The sequence below is a fragment of the Bos grunniens genome, chromosome 8, assembly GCF_055505025.1.
Source record: "Bos grunniens cultivar Pamir isolate PY7600 chromosome 8, Bosgru_T2T1.0, whole genome shotgun sequence".
In the NCBI taxonomy this organism is placed as follows: domain Eukaryota; kingdom Metazoa; phylum Chordata; class Mammalia; order Artiodactyla; family Bovidae; genus Bos; species Bos grunniens.
Genome location: NC_141172.1, coordinates 64693130 through 64717759, shown reverse-complemented (window position 1 = coordinate 64717759; position 24630 = coordinate 64693130). Strand labels below are relative to the sequence as shown.

The 24630-nt window shown below is 38.8% G+C and overlaps 1 protein-coding gene across 2 annotated transcripts in view; it reads right to left on the bottom strand.

Annotated features, from left to right (window-relative positions):
• Positions 1-24630, bottom strand: part of LOC147367281 (contactin-associated protein-like 3) — a 238176-nt gene that overhangs the window by 91843 nt on the left and 121703 nt on the right. For both annotated transcript variants that reach the window (XM_086414390.1, XM_086414391.1), the window contains exons 5-9: positions 17344-17547; positions 16235-16410; positions 15028-15171; positions 10684-10945; positions 2132-2278 (exon numbers count right to left, since the gene is read on the bottom strand). In XM_086414390.1, coding sequence (XP_086270516.1) covers positions 2132-2278; positions 10684-10945; positions 15028-15171; positions 16235-16410; positions 17344-17547 — 933 coding nt within the window. The remainder of the gene's footprint in view (positions 1-2131; positions 2279-10683; positions 10946-15027; positions 15172-16234; positions 16411-17343; positions 17548-24630) is intronic.

The window sequence follows — 24630 nt, the reverse complement described above, 5'->3', positions numbered from 1 at the left end:
TATTTTATCTTTTAAATTACAGTTCTTGGATAAATTCTTTATTTAGCTTTGAAGGAATTTGTTCCTCTCCTGAGCTATAAAACCCATCATTTAAGTGTAAAGGTTTAAAAGAGTATCTGGGTCAGAAATGCATCACATTTAGCAAACAAGAAAAGCAAGCAATCTTAACTTTTAAAGCTGCTGGCACAATTCCACCTTTCCCCATGAAGTTTGCTTTAGGAGACTTCAAAGATTAAACAACCCAATTCATGGTTGATGTACTTTTTGTCAATTCTCAAGGGAGAATTTTATACTTTCTTGTTGAGCTATCAAGCTATCTCCACCATGATTCCAAACTTATTTTAGAAAAAAATAAAAAGTATAAAATGCAAAACAGCAATAATGTCAGAGAGGGCTTCAAGCCAAGATTAAAAATAAGTCTTACTATTGACAGTTCTAAGCTTCCAGTGGCTGAGGATTTTTCACTTGAATGCTCCAGGGATGGAGATTTATTACCCTCAGAAGTTCCCCCTCCCTGGTGGAAAAGATCCTGGATGGACTCAGTCAAGGTTCACTAAGCAGGCAAAACACCCACTGACTACATCCCAGGGTGATGGACTGGTGATGTCTTGGTAAAATCCATCACTAAGCAATGAGTGACATATTAATGGGCTTCTCCTGTGGCTCAGCAGTAAAGAATCCATCTGCAGTGCAGGAGATGCAGGAAACACGGTTCAATCCCTGGGTCAGGAAGATCCCCTGGAGGAGGGCTTGGCAACCCACTCCAATACTCTTGCCTGGGAAATCCCATGGACAGAGGAGACTGCAGGGGATGATCCATGAGGTCGCAAAGAGTCGGACACGACTGAACACGCATGCATGACGTATTAACAGCCATTGAATTAATCTCTTCCTCTGTTGTGTATAATGATGCCCTTCTGTATTAGGCAGTGGGAATAGACATCTTTTTTTTAAATTATTTATTTACTTATTTATTTTTGGTTGTGCTGAGTCTTCGTTGCAGCACGTGGGTTTTGCTAGTTGCAGTGAGCAGGGGCTACCCTCTAGTTGTGGTTGCGGGCTTTTCACTGCGGTGGCTTCTCCGGTTGGGGAGCAGGGGCCCTAAGGCCTTGGGCTTCAGCAGTTGTGGTGCATGGGCTTAGCTGCCTTAGCATGTGAATGTTCCCATTCAGGGATTAAACCTGTGTCCCCTACATTGGCAGAATCCCAACCCCTGAACCACCAGGGAAGTCCAAGTTTCTTAAATTTTAAAATGCAGCAGACTTCCTGGGGATCTTGGTGAAATGCAGATTCTGGTTCAGGAAGTCCAGATGGCACATCTGCATTTCTAAGAGCTTCCGGGTGATGCTGATACTGTTGGTCCATGGACCACACTTTGAGTAGCCAGGCCCTGGGCAGAAAAGAAGCCAACAGACAGAAGAACACCCCCATGCAGCAAAAAACCTGGCACATAAAAGCTGAAGGAAAGATTGTAAGCGTCATTTGGCTTTAGGAAAATTCCTGATGGCAAGGTATTAAAGGTAAGAAATAGAGAGCAATTACCCTCAGTATTGCCTCCACATAGAATCACCAGAGAGTATTCAAAAACCTGTTGTCCAGGTCAGGCTTCCCTAGTAGCTCAGCTCATAAAGAATTCGCCTGCAATGCAGGAAACCCCAGTTCAATTCCTTGGCCAAGAAGTTCCCCTGGAGAAGGATAGGCTACCCACTCCAGTATTCTTGGGCTTCCCTGGTGGCTCAGACCACACTGCAGGAAAGAATGCACCTGAGCAACTAGGCAGAAGCACTCAGCATGGAACCAGTTACATCAGAATTTCTGGGGATGCAGCCAGGCATCAGCATTTTGAATCCTTCCAGGTGACTGCAATATGCAACCGTAGTTGAAAACAAATGCCAAACTTAAAACCAACCTTATGATGTGCACTTTTAAACAAGGCCATCTATCTGGCTTTCATTTTTAGACCACAATTTATCATCTTTGATCACTCAAAATTCTCAATGACTATAACTAAAAGAGAAAAACCATTCTTCACTATTAATTTTCATGTAAAACTATGAATTGCCTTAGAAGGCAGGAGCATAAAAGGTAAAGATGGTTTGACCACCAATGCAGCCCAGTTCCTTTCACTTACCCCCCAAATAGTAGGTGTCGCCTGACTCAATCTGCCCACGCAAGGAATGAGCCATGGAAGCTGCCTCACCATCCACCATCACACTCAGGTGATTCCCTCTTGCAGATAAGGACACAGAATGCCACTGCCCATCATTTAATCCAGCACCTGGAAGTAAACAAAATGGGTTAAAATAAATTCCTATAAACCTTGGTAATACCTCAACAGAGCAAGTACTTGAAAACAATATGATGCATACCTTGGGCCACCTTCCACAGACCACCAAGAACTCATCTGAAGCCCACCTAGGTCACTCAGCTGGGTGAGCAATGAAGAATGCACCACAGGGACACAGAGAGACAGAGAAAGGTGAAGGATAGATGTGGACTTGTCTGGGGGCTTCTAAGCAGGCAATTAGGTTATGTGGTATGTTGGTCATGCTTATCTAGAAGAAGGTGCTACCCATGTCAGCTGGAGGAGGGTCTTGTCGAGTAAATTTTGTGGTTGCAGAGGATCCTTGTGTCTGATCCATCAGTCATGGACTGGCCTGTCTGGTATTTGTTTATGTAATAACAAAAATGATTATGTTCAGTTAGGATTACTATGGCCTCTATGCACAGTGCCAGGGATATACTTCAGTTTCTCATCATTCAGTTTAGTCAAAAAGGTGCACATAAAAAAAAAAAAGCAGGTGGGGGGACAAAGAAAGAAATCAGAATGAAGGGGTAAAGTGAAAAGAAGAGTGGATCACTCATCCTGCCTTGAAAAACACAGCATTGGTTTGTTTCAGTCCTAGGGCCTTAAGAGAATAAAATTTCTATGAATGACCCTGAACAATCATGAAATCATAAACTATTTCCAATTACATGGCATCGGACATATTTTAGCCTCATCTAGCCCACTGATAGTTTGTGATGCTGAGAAGTACAGGTAGTTTCCAAAAATGCAAGTTATAAAAATAAAAACTTATTCTCACTTTCATATATTGTCATTATCTATAATATTCTTGGCAGACTATTTTAAAAAATATACTGACAGTCTTTAAAAATAACAATTTAAGTATTAATAAAACATGAAAATTCATAGAATAGAATAAAAGTTTATAAAAGCATTACATTAAAGTGTGTCTGTACATATTCAAACATTGGATAAAGATGGAAAAGAGTGGCAAGAAATATTCTTAAATATTAACCTTCATTTTTGGTTGTGGGAATTGTTTTTCATTTTATGTCATTTTTACATTTTCTGTTTTTCTTTCCAAATAAGATACAATGTATTCCAGCTATCATCACACCACATGCGTGTATCCTCAGTCATGTTTGTGTTCAACTCTTTGTGCCCCGATGAACTGCAGCCTTCCAGGATCCTCTGTCCATGGGATTTTCCAGGCAAGAATATAAGAGTGGATTGCCCACTCCAGGGGATCTTCCTGACCCAGGCATTGTACCCGTGTGTCATGCATTGGCAGATGGATTCTTTACCACTGAGCCACCTGGGAAGCCTATCCATTTTTAAAACTACTATTAATTCCTTCAAAGCAGTCATTGTCTCTTGAATCTATCAGATGAAATATCTATGTTTTCTTCAAGTGCTGGAGCTGGAATGATAAATTAGTTGAATCACTGACTGCCCACCAACTGTGCATGGCTCTAACATCTACTACAGACCAACTTGTAGGGTTTTCTATTGAATGAAAACCCAGTGCTGCGTCATGCAAATACATCAAGCCTTAGGTGTCCCAGTACACTCACCCACGCAGTGTGTGTGTGTTAGCTTCTACTAGGTTATTTTGTAGACATAAACAACAGCAAAGTTTCAATGAGTAACAGCTAGGGTTTGTTTCTTGATCTGGCCCCAGGCCATCTGGCTCTGTATCCTTTGTACTCTAGGTATTCATTCAAGCAGCACCAGGCTAATACACAGGCCAACCCCCTGTCTTTCTGCAGAGAGAAAACAGCATCTGGCAGAATCTTGCTATGGTGTTGGCAGTTTCTACTCAGATGTGGCACAGGTCCCTTCTGCTCGCATGCCAGTGGCCAAAATGTGTTATTTGGCTAACAGCAAGGGATTTGTCCCCTCCACAGGAGGCCGCTGCAGCTTGCACAGCAGGCCCCAGATAATGAATGTTTCAATAGAGGGGGTGGGGGCAGGAATAATTGGAATCTTTAGAAATTGTCTTGGTCAACAAGGAAGAGGGTCATAAAAAAAAATCAATTTTCATTCATTGAAAAGCAACAGTGAGAAGACTACTTGATTTTTTTGACACCATGCTCAAGAAAAAGAAATGCAAAAAGGCAAAATAGTTGTCATACGAGGCCTTACAAAGAAAGAGAAAAGAGAAGTTTAAAGGCAAAGGAGAAAAGGAAAGATATACCCATTTGAATGCAGAGTTCCAAAGAATAGTAAGGAGAAATAAGAAAGCCTTCCTCTCAATTAGTGCAAAGAAACAGAAAAACAACAGAATGGGAAAGACTGGAGATCTCTTCAAGAAAATGAGAGATACCAAGGGAACATTTCATGCAAAGATGAGCACAATAAAGGACAGAAATGGTATGGACCTAACAGAAGCAGAAGATATTAAGAAGAGGTGGCAAGAATACACAGAAGAACTGTACAAAAAAGATCTTCACGACCCAGATAATCACGATGGTGTGATCATGCACCTAGAGCCAGACATCCTGGAATGCAAAGTCAAGTGGGCCTTAGGAAGCATCACTATGAACAAAGCTAATAGAAGTGATGGAATTCCAGTAGAGCTATTTCAAATCCTAAAAGATGATGCTGTGAAAGTGCTGCACTCAGTATGCCAGCAAATTTGGAAAATTCAGCAGTGGCCACAGGACTGGGAAAGTCAGTTTCCATTTCAATCTCAAAGAAAGGCAATGCCAAATAATGCTCAAACTACCGCACAATTGCACTCATCTCACACGCCAGTAAAGTAATGCTCGAAATTCTCCAAGCCAAGCTTCAACAGTATGTGGACCGTGAACTTCCAGTTGTTCAAGTTGGATTTAGAAAAGGCAGAGGAACCAGAGATCAGATTGCCAACATCCGCTGGGTCATTGAAAAAGCAAGAGAGTTCCAGAAAAACATCTACTTTTGCTTTACTGACTATGCCAAAGCCTTTGACTGTGTGAATCACAACTGTGGAAAATTCTTAAAGAGATGGGAATACCAGACTACCTGACCTGTCTCCTGAGAAATCTGTATGCAGTTCAGGAAGCAACAGCTAGAATTGGACATGGAACAACAGACTGGTTCCAAACAGGAAAAGGAGTACATTAAAGTTGTATATTGTCACCCTGCTTATTTAACTTATATGCAGAGTACATCACGCAAAATTCCGGGCTGGAAGAAGCACAAGCTGGAATTAAGATTGCCTGGAGAAATATCAGTAACCTCAGATATGCAGATGACACCACCTTTTTGGCAGAAAGCGAAGACGAACTAAGGTGCCTCTTGATGAAAGTGAAAGAGAGAGTGAAAAACTTGGCTTAAAACTCAAGATTGAGAAAACTAAGATCATGGCATCTGGTCCCAGCACTTCATGGCAAATAGATGGGGAAACAATGGAAACAGTGTCAGACTTTATTTTTTTGGGCTCCAAAATCACTGCAGATGGTGACTGCAGCCATGAAATTTAAAAGATGTTTTCTCCTTGGAAGAAAAGCTATGACCAACCTAGACAGCATATTAAAAAGCAGAGACATTACTTCACCAACAAAGGTCCATCTAGTCAAAGCTATTTTTTTTCCAGTAGTCATGTGTGGATGTGAGAGTTGGACTATAAAGAAAGCTGAGAGCCGAAGCATTGATGCTTTTGAACTGTGGTGTTGGAGAAGACTCTTGAGAGTCCCTTGGACTGCAAGGAGATCCAACCTCTCAATCCTAAAGGAAATCAGTCCTGAATATTCATTGGAAAGTGATGCTGCTGCTGAAACTCCAATACTTTTGACTACCTGAAACAAAGAACTGATTCATTGGAAAGACCCTGATGCTGGGAAAGATTGAAGGCAGGAGGCAAAGGGGAAGACAGGATAAGATGGTTGGATGGCATTACTGATGCGATGGACATGAGCTTGAGTAGGCTCCAAGAGTTGGTGATGGACAGGAAACCCTGGCATGCTGCATTCCGTGGGGTCGCAGAGTCGGACACGACTGAGCAACTGATCTAACTGACTGACTGAGTGTACTAGTGAGCTTGAATGACTCCAATCTGAGCATCTTCTGGTATGTCCCAATATATTTAACTAACACATTTTACGAATGTTAAAGGCACAGACTCTTTACAGCTCTGTAAGTTTAGAAGTCGATCTTATGAATTAGAAGTTATGTTAGAGAATAGTGGGCATTTTAGTCTACCCCTCAAAAGTAAGTGCATATTTCTGGTAGAAAGTTAACCAGTCCTGTCTAATTCATATCACATTTTGGTATTTACAACCCATGTGACCATGTAAATCCATGTCCTTCAAATGCTCTTCAAACCAGCTTTTTTTTTTTTTTCCTGCTGGATCTCTCATTAATGACTTGGACTCAAGATTCACTTGGGGCTTCCCTCATAGCTCAGTTGATAAAGAATCTGCCTGCAATGAAAGAGACCTGGGTTCGATTCCTGGGTGGGTAAGATCCCCTGGAGAAGAAAATGGCAACCCACTCCAGTAGTCTTGCCTGGAGAATCCCACAGACAGAGGAGCCTGGCAGGCTACAATCCACAGGGTCACAGAAATTGGACACAACTTAGGAACTAAACTACCACCACCAAGATCTACTTGGGGCTTCCCCTGTGGCTCAGCAATAAAGAGTCTGCCGGTAATGTAGGAGCTTAGGTGACATGGGTTCGATCCCTGGATCAGGAAGATCACCTGGAGGAAGTAATGGCAATCCAGTTCAATATCCACTCCAATCTAATCCACTCCAAACCACTCTGTTTCCTGGAGCAGGAAATGGCAACTTGCTCCAGTATCTTTGCCTGGAGAATCCCAAGCACAGAGGAGCCTGGTGGGCTATAGTCCATAGGGTTACAAGGAGTCGGACACAACTTAGCACACATGTAAGATCCACTTGAGCCAGAAATGTTTCCAGCATGGCCCAGAAGTTCAAAGATCCTGCTGTGAAGCAGCTAAAATTTTGTTTTTCTCATACTGTTAAATATTAATTAGAATGCATCCCCAAACATTTTCATTTTCAGGAAGGGGATGGCTTTAAAGTCGCTAGTTACTACTACCATGTACAGACAGTAAAAATGCTGCACTCTTGCTTTTTGTTTTTTATTGGTGAAGTCAGAAACATTTTCAAAGATTCAACACTCGTTCATGAAAAATCATGAGAAAAGTTGAAAACTAGAATATGGAGGATTCAAGTTAGACACTTAAAACATATATTATGAAACTGAACCTGAAATAAAGTTTTGAAAGAAGTTCTGTAATCTGAGAGCTAAAGAGGATGAACCAGAAAAAAAAACTCTCTATATGTTATTTTCAGCGTTATCATTTGGGGTTTCTCTTAATTGTTATATCGTATACCTGTCAGTATAATAACTATATTCACTTAAAATCTGTCATTAAAACCTAGTTTGATTTTGTGAAATATTTCCTTTCTCTCCCTCACCCAACCACCTTTTCCTTCCCTCTCTCTCTCTGTCTCACTTTCTCTCTCTCTCTGTCTTTCTCTATCTAGCACAGGGGTCCCCAGCCTCTGGGATCTAATGCTTGATGATCTGAGGTGGAGTTGATCATCCCTACCAGGTTTGTGGAAAAACTGTCTTATACAAAACCAGTCCCTGGTGCCAAAAAAGGCTGGGACCACTAATCTAGCATATTGAGGTATTTCACATGGAGAATTTGCAGAAAGCACTCCAGATTATCTTGAATTTGTAGTAGATGTCATCCGTCTATGTGACACAAGACTGTTCTTAGTAAAAATTAGCCATTTTAATTTAAAAATAAAATGCAGGCATTTATATTCATTGTCTCCTTCTCTCCATTATAAATCTCATCCTTTGTTTGTCTTCAGTGTGATTTCAAGTCAGCCCACTTCTGATGAAAGGACAGTCTGTTTCCCAGGCAACATGATTGTCAAAGGATGGATGGAGACCAGAAAATAAATTTTGGACTTTTGATTTGTGCAACTATAGATATGATGCTAATTCTACCACACCCTTCCAATCCCTCTAAAGGCCTCAATCTTGGGGGTGATGCCATGATTGTAGTGCTAGTGTTGAAATACTGATAACTAATGGTTATTGTGTTATTACTGATTGACCCTATGGTGCCAAGCGTTTAGATATGTTAAATCCCTGCATTCTCACCATAACACCTATTAGTGTCATTTTAAAGATGAAGACCCTGAGGCTTCATGAGAACAAGTGGGCTGCTTATCAAAGGCAGACCTGGAAATATGCAAGGGAGAGGAGTCCTCTCACACACCACCTCATAAATCAAATAATTTATTCTAATAACAGGATAATGACCATAGCACTACACACAACATGGCAAAGGGTAGAATTGTGTCTTTTCTTATAAAGGGTGAATCAGTTCAGTTCAGTTCAGTTCAGTTGCTCAGTCATGTCCAACTCTTTGCGACCCCATGAATCACAGCACGCCAGGCCTCCCTGTCCATCACCAACTCCTGGAGTTCACCCAAACTCATGTGCATCAAGTCCGTGATGCTATCCAGCCATCTCATCCTCGGTCGTAAAGGGTGAATACAGACATTCATTTTTTCCTTTTCCTTTATTGCTCCCACTTTTCCTCTGTTTCTATGACCCACTTCCTTAGCCCTGCCCCAGAAACACATATGCACTAGAATCTACACCTTTGGTACATTTCTCCAGTTCTTCAGAACTGTCTTGAGATAACTATTAGGAAAAATTACCTACAACCTGGAAATAGGATACAAGATGCTTTTTCAATATCATTTAATGAAATTTAAGTTTCAATTTGGTACACATTTGGGTACTTGATACAACATTTAAAGTGAAAAAATTTTGCAGCCTGTCTTACTTTCCATCTACTTCAGCTACATAAAAGATTCCCTTTCAAATGTTGCTAAAGTAAGAAGCAAGCATCTCAAGAAATTCACCTTTGGTTTGCTTCTGAAAAATGGCACATTACACTGTAAAACCTTTAAAAATAGTGCAATAAAATATTTATGTGTTGTGTCAGTGCCAGCTTATAAAATATTCAATACCTGACATATATATATGTGTGTGGGGGGGGGAAGGACAGTGTGTACCCACATGAACAACACTAAAAAGCTATCTCTTTTAGTTCATATTACATGTAAATTATGTGTGCATGCTAAGTTGCCTTAGTCACGTCTGACTCTTTGCAACCCTATGGACTGAAGCCTGCCAGGCTTCTGTGTTCATAGGATGCTCCAGGCAAGAATACCGGAGTGGATTGTCATTTCCTCTACCAGCGGATCTTCCTGACCCAGGAAGTGAACCCACGTCACCTGTGGCTCCTGGGTTGCAGGCAGATAGTTTACCACTGAGCCAAGATTTAAGCAGTTGACTGAATCTGAATTGACACTGTCGACTCTGTTCATTTACATGCTAATCGTCATATATATGTTTTTTTATTTATATAAAAAAAGGAAAATTTAGTCTTCATTCCTAGCTTTTCAGTCCCAAACTGATAACCAGAGATCAGACAAGACAGTCCTTCCACATGAAACCTTCAAGGAATGACATGCCATGAGTCTACCTAGGTTTAAATTTATCAGTTTTAAATGTAAAGCAGTCCCCAAAGTTAAAAAATAACACGACTCAGAAGTGAGTCTAGAAATAAACAGGTTCTTCTCAAAAAACTATAGAACATTCACCCATTTAGAAGCAGCCTCACCAAAAACAAGTAGGAACAAAGGAAGCAATGGCTCAGACATAAGAAAGAAAAGTAACTTATAATATTTTGAAAATCAATGTGTATATAGGTTTAAAAGACAGTTGAAAGAAATCTATTTTCTTAAGACTCCTTAGGATAGTCTAATGCCTTCTAGTAATTCAAGTTTACCTCTAGGTTCTACCTCAAACTTACAAATAATTTTTTTTCTTTAATTAATTTTTTATTAAAGTATAGTTGGTTTACAGTGTTGTGTTAGCTTCAAGAGTGCAGCAAAGTGATTCATATATACACACGTGTATATACATATATATATGTATAAATATACATATTCATTTTCATATTCTTTTCCCTTATAGGTTATTACAAAATACTGAGTAAACTTCTCTGTGCTATAACAGTAGGTCCTTGATGGTTACCCATTTTTTATTAATAGTAGTGAATATCTGTCAATCCCAAACTTCTAATTTATCCCTTTGGTAACCACAAGTTTATGATCATTTATTTTTAAACTTTTTGATAATTATGCTACATCATATTGACTGACACACCAACAGCCTGGAGTTACCTACTTCAAAGGAAAAAGCAATCTAGTTCTCTCTAGTAGGATTATGACTATCTTATGTATTCAGCCATTCATTTATTTTAAAGATTACCCATCTTAGGTTTACATGCAAGAAGATATAGTCACAACAAATACCTATGCGTTATCTCAGGGAGGACGTTTATTACCTGCTGTGATGTCCCTGGCTGGATGTCCAGGCTGGGAGAGACTCAGCTTGAGTTTTCCATCACTAAGAACAAGGATGAGAGCTCCTGACCTATGGTGAAACTGACTGGTCAGCAACAGTCCTGCTCTGTTCCATGTTCGAAATTGGAAGATCACAGACACTTTGTCCTCTCTGGAAATGCCTGGCAGCACCAAGTAACTCCTGGAGCTCAGAAAAGTCATGGGGACAGTTTGCGTGTGTGAGCAGGAGAAGGACACATTTCCCTGTGAACACAGTGAAACAGACTTTAGGAAAGCACAGTTGGAATGCTTTCATTTCACAGACAACAGATTTTCCAAGACTTACTGAATTTCTTATCAACAATTCAGCAATCTAGGATTTTTAAAATGAGGCTTCCCCATCAAACTTAAATCCAGATTTGCCTTATAGGTCCCTTAAAGCACTGTTCAAGAACTTCCCTGGTAGCCCAGTAGTTAAGAATCTGCCTGTCAATGCAGGGCACATGGGTTCGACTCTTGGTCCAGGAACTAAGATCCCACATCCCGCGGGGCAATTAAGCCCATGCACCACAACTGAAATCTGTGAGCCCTAGAGCCCACGCTCTGCAACAAGAGACACCACAATGAGACACCACAATAAGAAGCCCATGCAATGCAATTAGAGAAAGTAGAGAAATCCCGTGCATGCACAGCAACAAAAGGGCAATGAAGACCCAATGCAGCCAAAAATATATAAATATAAAAATGAAAAGAAAAAGTGCTGTTTAGCTGGGTAAACCTATTTCTGAGTTTCTGAGGAACTGTCTATCTCCATTACCAAGCATTTGCAAAGGAATCCTGAGCCAAATCTTTCCCAGACTTAATGCTGGGTGTCCAAACTACGGTCTTTCCAGTAGTCACGTACCAGTATGAGAGCTGGACCACAAAGAAGGCTGAGCATCAAAGAATTGATGCTTTTGAACAGGGCTTGAGAAGACTCTTAAAAGTCCCTTGGACAGCAAGGAGATCAAACCAGTCAATCCTAAAGGAAATCAACCCTGAATATTCACTGGAAGGACTGACGATGAAACACCTATACTTTGGCCCCCTGATGTGAAGAGCCAACTCATTGGAAAAGACCCTGATGCTGAGGGCAGAAGGAGAAGTGGGCGACAGAGGATGAGAAATGGCTGGATGGCCGTATAGACTCAATGGACATGAATCTGAGCAAACTGTGGGAGATAGTGAAGGACAGGGAAGCCTGGCATGCTGCAGTCCATGGGGTCCTAAAGAGACTCGACTGAGGGACTGAACAACAATAGCAACAATGCTGGGTGTGGGATACAACATAAAAGAGACAATTTTCCTCTCTTGAGGTGCTAGATGTTTTTCTCCAATGTGAAGGCTAGCACAAAGGATAACTTACTCCAAGAACTTTCTTGTACTTGTCTTGATTATGTAAATGTGATTATAAGTGTGTCACTCAGGTGATAGCTACATCTTACTATAGGTAGGGCATGTGCTTTTGCATGTCTGAAGAAAAGAATGTGGCCAGGCTGGTCCTGCCACAGGTAGGCTGGTCTCTTCTCTGAAGTTCTTACAAACCAAATCACCCAAGGCTATCACCCAGCCTAAGATCTGATCTGTCTAGCAGGCTGTTTTTATTTGTATATAATTCTGTTTTTAAAGACATTTTTAATCCTTATGATATGTCTACTGCTCCAGGAACAAACTATTTTTAATCATAGTGCTTGGACGGAATGGGGTCAATATAATTCCAATTAAACCTTCTACATGAATTTTGTCTGAAATTAAAAACTTTTCTATAGATTTCAGATAGCAGAATACATACCCAAACATTACTCTTCCTCTCCAAAAAAAATAATACAAATAAAAAGCCAGTGAGACAGAACTTAACTTACCAGATAGCAAAGCATACTATGAAGTTACTGTAAGCAGATCCGTGTGTTATTGGTATAGGAATAGACACAGCAGTGGGACAGAATAAGGAACTCACAAAAACATCTGAGAATATATTAGTTATATATTAATATATAATATATAGCTATAATACATATATATAATATACAATATACATTATATAGTTACATTTTAATAAAGCTAGCATGTATGTGTGCTCTGCTGCTGCTAAGTCACTTCAGTCGTGTCCAACTCTGTGTGACCCCATAGACGGCAGCCCACCAGGCTCCCCCATCCCTGGGATTCTCCAGGCAAGAATACTGGAGTGTGTTGCCATTTCCTTCTCCAATGCATGTAAGTGAAAAGTGAAAGTGAAGTTGCTCAGTCGTGTCCGACCCTTAGCGACCCCATGGACTGCAGCCTACCAGGCTCCTCCATCCATGGGATATTCCAGGCAAGAGTACTGGAGTGGGGTGCCATTGCCTTCTCCAGTATGTGTGCTCAGTCATGTCCAGTTCTTCTCAACCCCATGAACTTAGCTGGCCAGGCTTCTCTGTCCATGGGATATTTTTAGGCAAGAATACCGGAGTGTATTGCCATTTCCCCCTGCCAGGGTATCTTCCCAAACCAGCTATCGAACCTTCATCCCCTACATTTCCTGCATTGGCAGGTGGATTCTTTACCAATGAGCCACCTGGTAAAACTTAGTATGTAAGGAAACTCAACTATGTGGGATAAAGGGTGGGTTAGTTATTAAATAGTGTAGGACCAAATGGATATCTATCAGGTAGAATACAAAAATTAATCCTATATCACATAAAGAATAAATATCAAAGATTTAGGGTTTTTTTTATTTAAAAACTAAATAAAACCAATTAAAAATTCTTACAGGAAAACCCATGAGACCATGTATATATTATAGGGTTTTAGAGACATTTCAAAGCTATAAAGAAATATACAGACCTAATGACCACATATAAGTGAAAATATTTATAAACTCAACATATTATGTAATATTTAATATAAGGTTGATAAATATGAAAAAATATATGGACCATGAATGACAGAGGGTTATCTATCAAATATAAAACTGTCTTGTAAATTGACCAAAAATTAAAGAAATAAAATAAAAATTAGGCAAAAGAATAAGAGTGAACAATGATCGGAAAAACAAGTCCAAATGGACAAAAAACAGGTGAGAAGATTATTTAATTCACCAGTAGTCCCATAAACACAAAGTAACAAAGAGATATTAGTTCATGTTCCTTGAGCTGGCAGGGGTATATGAGGGTTGCCTGAGATGGGATGGAAAGCTCTAACATACATTGCTGGTGGAAAATGTCATATTATAGCTTTTTGGAAGGCCATCCAACAACGTTTATTAAAATGTAAAACTGTATAAAATTTGTGACCAAGAAATTCTACTTCTGGAATTTTATCCTATCAAAAGGGAAGCCCCTGTACTGAGCACACATGTGCAACTGTCAGCTTATAGTGGTAAAAAAGTTGAGATAAAGCAATGCCCTGAGTAGGAAATGACTAGATAAATAATGGTATGTTTTCCTAATGGATAGTGATGTGGACATTCTAATGTAGAACTACTCCTGATAATGGAAAAGAATTCTTACAAGGTATTGTTGAATCAAAAAATCTAGATGGAGAAAAACTTTTATAAAATGATTTTTTTGTAAACAATGTCAAATGTGGAAGCATACAGATTCATAAATACATGTGTGAGTATGAGTCTATCTATCTATAGAGGATTCCATTACTATAGACCAAACAAGGAAGGACAAATATTAGCTTTGTAACATCCCAGCTTGACAGAGCGACTGTAGCCATGTGGAGAATATGGAGAAAGAAGGAAGAAACCAATTGAAAACAAAAACACTGCATTAAAATGCCTTAATATGATTGCACTTTAACATTTTTGTGAAACTATTCATCTATTTCCACGAACACATAAAAATGAAACCACACATAAACTAAAAAAAGTACAGTAGGCTTTCTGTATACCCAGGTTCTGCATCCTCATATACAACCAACCAACCGGGAAAATACTCAGAAAGAAAAATTTCAGAAAATTCCAAAGAGCAAAACTTGAACTTGACCAGCACCAGCAACTACTCACATAACAATTGCATTGTATTTACAACTATTTACATATCATTTACATCGTGTTAGGTACTATACATATTCTAGAGTCGATTTAAAGTATATGGGAGGATATGACTAGGTTATATGCAAATACTGTGCCATTTTATACAAGGGACTTGAGCATCCATTGCTCCAATTCGGGGATCCTGGAACCAATTCCCCAAGGATATCTAAGGATAACGATTCATGTGATTTGTACCTTCCCTGCCTTCAGAAGAGGTATATTTTAAAGCTGAATCAATCAAACTGCAGTTCCCTTTTCTCTTGAACTTGCGTATAGACTTTCTTACCATGATGAGGACCTGTGGCTTGTGTTTCTTGGACAAATCAATGATATCCACTCCATTATAATAGAGATTTTCAAAACAGCCATGAAAGTTTTTATGTGGGAATGCCACTGATTTTCCATGACCAGGAATCCCTCCGAAGCTGATCTTAGAAAGAAAAAAATGACATAAATAACATTGTTTAATGATTTTCTGATTACCTGACTAAACATGTATGATTATTGGGTATAATGGTAATTGTCTCAAATCTGCTTGGCATTATTTTATATTATCATGCTAATTTCAAAGGAGGTTTTATATGTATTTACCAATGCTTTATTTATTACACTGAGATAAATATATTAAATATCCTTCTTATAATTTGCTGCTACTCATATAGTTCTGTTATTTTTGTTGATGGGGAATATTGCATCTTTATGCCCATCGTAAATTTCGATTTTTGTGACAAGGCAGCCTACTGTGATGATATTCGACTTTATAAACTAGACTGTGGGATCCTGCTCTTTGCCACAACTCTGAGAGATGAGAATTACAAAGCCACTAATAATATCATTTAAGACCAGAATCTCCAGCTGGTCTCTGCTGCTGAGGCCACTCATACCAAGTGAATGTTGAAACCTGGTTTGCTGACAGATGTGCTCAGCAGAACTGGCAGAACAAACAATGCATTTCAGTGTATATTAGACACACGTGGGCAACATGCTGCAAATATCATCCAGTGTTTAAAAACCCCAAGAAACAGTATTCTGAGATCTGTGCATTTGGCTTTCTTGTTACTTAAAAAATTCAGATTGGAATATATGTGGATTACTTCTCTAAATTATCCTAGGTAGCTAATTCTGTTTAGGATTGCCCTAAAACAAAGAAATCTCCAAGGTAATATTCACAGCCAAACGCCAGATGGAATACAGAACTGTGTGAACAAATGCATTTAAAAATATTCTTTGTTGAACTGGTAGCTCTTCAAGTATGGATTTCCTAAATTTAACAACTATTTACTCTCATGTGAAGACTAACATCTGTAAGGAATAAAATGTCTCAATGGCTTGAGCATGTATCTTCCAGTGTGAAGTTACCACACATAGGAAATATTTTATCAGAGTTCTGAATTATTAGGAAAGGGAACTTTTCAACGTAGTAGTATTTTCTCTAGAAGATTACGCTGCAATCAAATGATAAAGTCTGTAATACTTAAAAGGTCATTTCACACCTTATAATCGAGATCCACATAGCTGGACTCTCCTTTTGCCCGAAAATGATGAGTGTGTGTATCCACAGTGAAGTTGACATCTGTACTGAGGAGCTCAATGAGAACAGAATGCCAGTGTTCATCGTCCAGCAGACTGCCCAGCATGAGAGCATCAGGCGAGGGCAAGTCAGCATGACCTGAAAAGAGAGGAAGTGTAAATGCACCGTTCCATCCAGCTCAATACCATGATTTCTTCAGTGTTTTCAGGTTTAGCATTTTTCACATCAGTTACACTTTGCTTACATTCTTTTATCCCAAGAACTGGCGAGCTGCTTTTATCTTAATCTTAAATACAATCTTCTTTGATATTGAGTAGCATCTTCTATCTAACTTGTTTTATTATTATTATGTACTGAATTTTCAATTTTCTTGAAAATATTTTCTTCCTAGGTCCTCATCCATAGGACTACTTCAAAAGTTTCCAATAAGCCACCCTTGTCATCATGATATTATCAGGTTATTTATTGAGCATCTACTACTGATCTTACATGATTATCAAGAAATAAAACTTTTTACATAAAAGCATACTGAAGAGCACACATGCTGTTCTTAGTATAGCTCAACTGTAGGTGACCACGTGTCCATTTGTCTGGACAGTTTTGGTCTTCAGAATAATTATTTATAGGGTCTACTTTTTTTCACAAAAGTGTTCTTTTTTGTTGTATGTTTGTTTTGTTTTTTAAAGAAAGGCAGACTGCCACATGGAATGCCTCATTTGGATGTGTCTGGAGTCTTGGAAGCTTGACGACCCTACGTTCTCCTGCAAATGGACCTTGAGAGCTTGTTTTGAGGTTCTAGCAGAGAAGCAAAGCTACGCATATACCCTTGACCAAAGAATGGCCCTCCTCTAGAGGAGAAGGTGGTCCTCTTCAACCAAGTGCGCAGCTTTGGGAGGAACGCATATGGAGCTGTGAGGGAGGAAGGGAACACCTTTCTAGCCAAGCCAGATCACCCTCACATCCAAAAGTACTCTGGTTTTAAATTAACTACTTAACTGCGAAGCAAAATCCATCACAAAGGATACTTTCATCTAAATAGTATTTCCCCAAAACACTTTTTTTTTTTTTTACCTGAATTAAGGAATAAGATGAGTTTTCCTTTAACTAACTCCAGGGTGATGTGTTTGTCATTTGGTCCTTCTCTGTGGAGTAGAATCCCATTGTTCTCTCTGGTTTTAAATTTCAGAGAAATAACTTCTTTGATTGGATTCATGGATTTATGATTAAATGTGTACAGCAAAGAACTCTTCCCATCAAAATGAACCATCTCGGATCCTACAATGGAAAACATTAATGTGGTCTAATTATAATACAGTCTTATCAGTGCGTTGAAATGTGTAAGTCAGCACACAGATATACACACATAGCATATCTCTGGCTTGTTTAGAGTATCTAACATATTTGACATATCTAAACTCCACTATTTGCCTTTTCTTCCATCTTCCCCAAAATGTATCATCTAGAAATGTTGGTTAATTTCAATTTCTCCTATCTTTTACTGGCCTATTTCCATCCTGTAAATAACAAAGATCAGGAAAAAAAGTTAAAGTCAGTTTCCCCTGAATAAAATCTCCCTGTACATTTAATAATCATTCAACATTTCTGTTTTTCTGAAAAGCTATACTAGTTCTCACAGACTGGTAAGAAATTAATAATAGTGTCATTCAATGTAAAGGGCTTAATTATTTCTGAACCAGAAACTGACTTTTAACAATTCTCACATAAGCAGTCACTTTAATATATTTTTGTCTGGCCATAAAAGACACACATAAAGATACCAGATATACTAAATACTACTGCAGACCATATTAAAGGGTTCTCAGTAAACAGGGATGTATTTTTATTCTGACATTTTGATCCAGTGACAGCACAAGGGCACAGCTATTTTGTGTTGTACCTTAAGCACACTAGGGAGATTGTTTTGCCACGTACTCTGTGTCTAATGTGTACATGGACCTGCATTTCATTCAGGTTAACTATTTCCAGGGCTTCCCTTGTGGCTCTGCTGGAAAAGAATCTGCCTTCATTGCAGGAGACCTGGGTTTGATGCCTGGGTTGGGAAGATCCCCTGGAGAAGGGAGAGGCTACCCACTCCAGTATTCTGGCCTGGAGAATTCCTGGACTGTATAGCACATGGGGTCGCAAAGAATCCAACATGACTGAGCAACTTTCATTTCTTTCAATCTGTGGGCTTCCCTGGTGGCTCAAACAGTAAAGCATCTGCCTGCAATGCGGGAGACCCAGGTTCGAAGATCCCCTGGAGAAGGAAATGGCAACCCACTCCAGTACTCTTGCCTGGAAAATTCCATAGATGGAGGAGCCTGGTGGGCTACAGTCCATGGGGTCGCAAAGGGTCGGACATGACTGAGAGACTTCACTTCACTTTAACTATTTCCAGAAAACCCTTTATATTCACAACTTAAAAAGAATCATCCATTTTATGCAGGTACCTTTTGAAAAATGCAGAAGTTTGATTCATGTCAGTCAGTCCAGTTCAGTCGCTCAGTCAACGGAACTGAACCAACTTTTTGCAATCCCATGGACTGCACCATGCCAGGCTTCATTGTCCATCACCAACTCCCAGAGCCTATTCAGAACTCACGTCCATCAATTCAGGGATGCCATCCAACTATCTTACCCTCTGTCATCCCCTTCTCCTCCCACCTTCAATCTTTCCCAGCATTAGGGTCTTTTCAGATGAGTCAGCTCTTCGTATCACGTGGCCAAAGTATTGGAGTTTCAGCTTCAGCATCAGTCCTTCCAATGAATATTCAGGACTGATTTCATTTAGGATGGACTGGTTGGATCTCCTTGCAGTCCAAGGGACTCTCAAGAGTCTTCTCCAACACAATTCAAAGCATCAATTCATCAGCACTCAGCTTTCTTTATAGTCCAACTCTCACATCCATACATGACTACTGGAAAAAAAAAAAAGCCTTGACTAGACAGACCTTTGTTGGACAAGTAATGTCTCTGCTTTTTAATACGATATCTAGGTTGGTCATAGCTTTTCTTCCAAGGAGCAAGTGTCTTTTAATTTCATGGCTGCAGTCACCATCTGCAGTGATTTTGGAGCCCCAAATAATAAAGACTCTCACCATTTCCATTGTTTCCCCAACTATTTGTCATGAAGTTATGGGCCCAGATGCCATGATCTTAGTTTTCTGAATGTTGAGTTTTAAGCCAACTTTTTCACTCTCCTCTTTCCCTTTCATCAAGAGGCTCTTTAGTTCTTCTTCGCTTTCTGCCGTAAGGGTGGTGTCATCTGCATATCTGAGGTTATTGATATTTCTCCTGGCAATCTTGATTCTAGCTTGTGCTTTATCCAGTCTGATATTTCGTATGATGTTCTGAATATAAGTTAAATAAGCAGGGTGACAATATACAGCCTTAATGTACTCCTATCCCAATTTGGAACCAGACTGTTGTTCCATATCCAGTTCTAATTGTTGCTCCCTGACCTGCATGCAGATTTCTCTGGAGGCAGGTCAGGTGGTCTGGTATTCCCATCTCTTTCAGAATTTTCCAGTTTGTTGTGATACATGCCATCAAAGGCTTTGGCATAGTTAATAAACCAGAAGTAGCTGTTTTTCTGGAACTCTCTTGCTTTTTCAATGATTCAGTGGATGTTGGCAATTTGATCTCTGGTTCCTCTGCCTTTTCTAAATCCAGTTTGAACATGTGGAAATTCACAGTTCACATACTGTTGAAGCCTGGCTTGGAGAATTTTGAGCCTTACTTTACTAGCATGTGGGATGAGTGCAATTGTGTGGTAGTTTGAGCATTCTTCGACATTGCCTTTTTTTGGGATTGGAATGAAAACTGACCTTTTCCAGTCCTGTGGCCACTGCTGAGTTTTCCATATTTGCTGGCATATTGAGTGCAACACTTTCACAGCATCATCTTTTAGGATTTGAAATAGCTCTACTGGAATCACCTCCACTAGCTTTGTTCGTAGTGATGCTTTCTAAGGCCCACTTGGCTTCACATTTCAGGATATCTGGCTATTAGGTGAGTGATCACACCATTGTGGTTATCTGGGTCATGAAGATCTTTCTTGTATAGTTCTTCTGTGTATTCTTGCCACCTCTTCTCTTAGATTCACATATAAAATGTAAAATATATAAACTCTTAACTCTGTCTCTAAGCCATATAATCAAACAATTGTTCTTTGTTGCATAATTAAATAGACATGATTAATAAAAACATAACTCTGTTAAATTCAAATGTGTCCCTTAGAGTATAAGATAATAATAAACTAATGAAAACTTGACAGTAAAGAATTTAAATGCTTTCACATTTTTGCAGTATAGTTTATGTGTCACTGAAAGGCAATGCTTATTTTTGCAGTCAGTCGATAAATTTTTTTTCTGTAAGTGATTTTCCCAGGATTATTTTGATTGAATTATTTTTTTCCTCATCTTCCCTCTTGCTGTATTGCTTTGTAATAGTAATACTCATATTCTAGGGATCAGAATCTCTTGGAGTGTTTGTTAAACACAGACTGCTGGGTCCCATCTCAGGGTTTCTGACTGATCAGGTGTGTGTGTGTGTGAGGGGGGCGGCCCTGAGTATCTGGGTTTCTAAAAAGTCCCCTGTGATATTGATGCTGCTGATCTATGCCTATATTTTGAGAACCACTGCTCCAAATCACCTAAATTATATTTCCCAGAATATTCTCCTCAGGCAAAATGGAGTCATGAAAAATGTATTATGTGATAGAAACACAAAAACATGGCTTAAAAAAAATTCTTTTATCCTAATGTTTTGACTCTCTTTCTAACGTGATCACTAACACTAGTTTCTAGAACAATTAACCACATGTGAGTCATCAAATTATATTTTATGAGGCAGATTCAACATGTATTTTGACAGATTTTTTTAAGCCTAAAGTGACTAAATTATAATACAGATATGTAACCACTTAAAAATCATGTATCTTGTAACAGTTTAACTAAAATCTTAAATGATAATAACTTGAGCTCAATTGAAGAGGTTACTATAGAGATAAAATTCAAAAATTGCTTTTAGAAATCCAGACTTTTAAACTTCCCTTCATCTGACACCATCCACATCACGCTGCAGCCTGTTATTGTACAGTCCCTCGAGCTAATTTTTCAAGATTTATTTAAAAAGAATCAAGCTTGAAAACAAAGAAGAGTTGGCAGAGAGTATAAGAACCTGCAAAGCCAAAAAACATTTGCTGGCTGATCCTTTACAGAAGTTTGCCATCCCCACTCAGCAGAACCACTTAGCGATTATTTCTGGACCTGGCTCCTGATGGTCAAGCAGTAAGAATGAACTCACAACCAGACATTTTGTGACTTTTCTACGATTGAAAAATCAAAAATCCTATTTTATATAGGAAATCACAAATGTCATTATTTTTGTGGACTTTCCTATTACATAATTCAATATACTCTATTTTCGAATATATATTTTATGAGGTAAAGAATAGGTCAATATTTCTTCTCCTGGCTATATATTTCTGCGTATAATATAAAAGACTGGTTTCTATACACAGTCTTCCATAGCTTCAAATTCTACTTTGCCCAGGATTTTGCTTTGGTATAACGAAATTTTTTTATTAAAAAAACACTTCTTTCCATCTTCCCTATCCCCCAACCTCAAACTAATTTCCATCCATTCCACAAGCACAGCTTTATTTTCAGTTGATATTTATGCAAGTGTTACAAACTCTGCTGGATGCTGGGACAAAACAGGAGAGGACAGATATGGCCCAGCCCTCCTGGAACTGACAGTTCTTCCCTCACTTTCTCATTTCTACTATCAGGAAAAAACAGATCGCACCTGTAATATCTAATGTCTTACTGTGGGTTGCTAGGAAACTACAGTGACAAGGAAATGTTTTAGAGCTCAGGATGGAGATAGGAGAAACAAAGACTTCTCTGGTGAAAGTGTTTGGAAAGAAAGAATGCAAAGAATCAAGATCATCTAGGTATCAAACTATCACACAATAAATACTCTTTATACAAAATTTACACATAGGCATTGGAAAGTCGCCAACCATGGTTCAAAAACTGGGCTGCAGTGTTAACCAAGAAGCCCTCCAGGTAAGCCCACACAACAAATAAGAATACACATGATCACATAGAATATTTAGATTGGAAACTCAGTTATAATAAGCCTCATTGAACAGAATCTATTTTATAAAATATCATTCACCACCAAGTGTTCATAAATTAATCTGAATATTTGAAAACAAATTGGCAAGTCAATATATATGTATATTTTAAAATTTAGCACTAAATACTGAAACATGATTCGTAAAAGCTAAATGTAAAAAATTTTAAGATAGTCATATTTTGGGATAGAGAGTATTTTGTTCAGTAAGTCAGCAGCAATGACCTCTCCCAATATGAATGGGGGAGAACACTTTGTGATCCTCCTTGAGTTTAATCTCCACTAAATAGAGGCTCCCTTTAGCTTCAAATCATCAATCATGCCATGACCTGCAGAAGCCAACTTTCATGTCTCAGGGCTTACTGGTAATGAATGCCAAGATGAACTCATTTCCACCAGTCCCCTAAGCATAAAATTTTTGCTATTGTACTCCTATAAAAGCAAATCAAATATTATATGCCCACAACTAATACAAATAATCCACTATATTTATTTGAATGAAAACACCAAAATAGTGCATTAAATTACCAATTGGCATCATACTTAACTTTTACAAGAAATCCTCATATTTATAAAATGCTTTTGTATGCAATTCAATTATTTAAACAATTGGGGTACTTGACACAGAAGTCACTCATTATGTGTTGAAATAGAAAGCAATAGTTTCCTCTATTGTAAGAGTACAGAACCTACATTCCAAAAAGAGTAGGGGAAATGTGATATTTAGCTGAAAATAGGAAGTGTTTTTCCAATGTCACATGTTATAAACATTTGCTTTGTTAACTAAGGCTATATTTTGATAAATGCATCAGTAACAATATTATTAAAGAAAACCCCACACATGCTTGCCATTTTATCAGGAGGGAGAATAAGTTAGTGCTGATATATTTAGAGCCTCTGGATCTGGTCCCACAAACAGCCCTTCATAACACAGAACAGTTGCTCAGAGAAAGAATCTGTGAAGTTGTCCTGTAAGGATTTGAATATTGGTTCCATAGTGGAAAACTTACTCAACCTCTCTGTGCCTCAGTTTCCTCACCTGTAAAAGGATAAAGAAGTCTCTCCCACACAACACTAAGTATATTGTTACTAAAAAACTTATCTATACAGTATGTACAGCAATGTCTGAAACATGTCTAGTCCACAGTGGGCATGGGCTACATCATTATTGTTAGTAGTAAGTCACTTCAGTCATCTCTGACTCTTTGCCACCCAATGGACTGTAGCTCTCCTGGTTCCTCTGTCCATGGGATTCTCCAGGCAAGAATACTAGAGTGGGTTGCCATTTCCTTCTCCAGGGGCCCTTCCTGATTCAAAGATCAAACCTGCATCTCTGGCATCGCAGGCAGATTCTTTACCACTAAGCCAATAGGGAAGCCCCATCTTCTATTTATGTGAAGTGAAAGTCGCTCAGTCATGTCTGACTCTTTGAGACCCCATGGGCTATGCAGTCCATGGACTTCTCTAGGCCAGAATACTGGAGTGGGTAGCCTTTCCCTTCTCCAGGGAATCTTTATACTTGGACACAAATTGAGAATGAGAAATCCATGCCCAAATTTATTTGATCTACAAAGAATAGGCATTTCCCTTCACCTCTACTCACTCCTTAGTATCTAGGGGACAGAGATTGTGCCTTATTCACTTTATTCAGCAGGGTGGCTTGCATGGGGTAAAAGTTTTGTAAACATGTATTGAACTAATACTTTTTCTAATCTAGTTTGAATATTTTCTTTTTCCATAATTGTAATGGATAATACAGATCAGCATTCCCTCATATGACTAAAGATCATTATTAACTTCTGGAGTTTTTATTTGTCATGGTGACTACTTATCCTTTCATCCTATGTTCCTCTATTCCTATTAATGCATTTTCGAAACTAAAATCTACTTCGAGTAGAATCAGTGCTTAACAGAAGGAAGTTCCACATGCAGACTTTTCTCTCAACGCTATCCCTAAATATTACAAAATAAACATTCTTTATTTTTATAAAACATTAGGAACAGGTTTATAAACATTGACATATGGTGCGGTTGTTACAAAGAACATTTTTCACTGCAACAATCAATGTATTTTTTTAAGTAAAATAAACACAAGGTTTTAAAACAGGCAAGTACATGTTCTAGTCCCTTCTTCTCTTCCCTCTTAACCCATTTGATTTTCAATGCATGATTTGACACAGGATGGAAGTGCCACTTGGATGACTGTAGACCCCG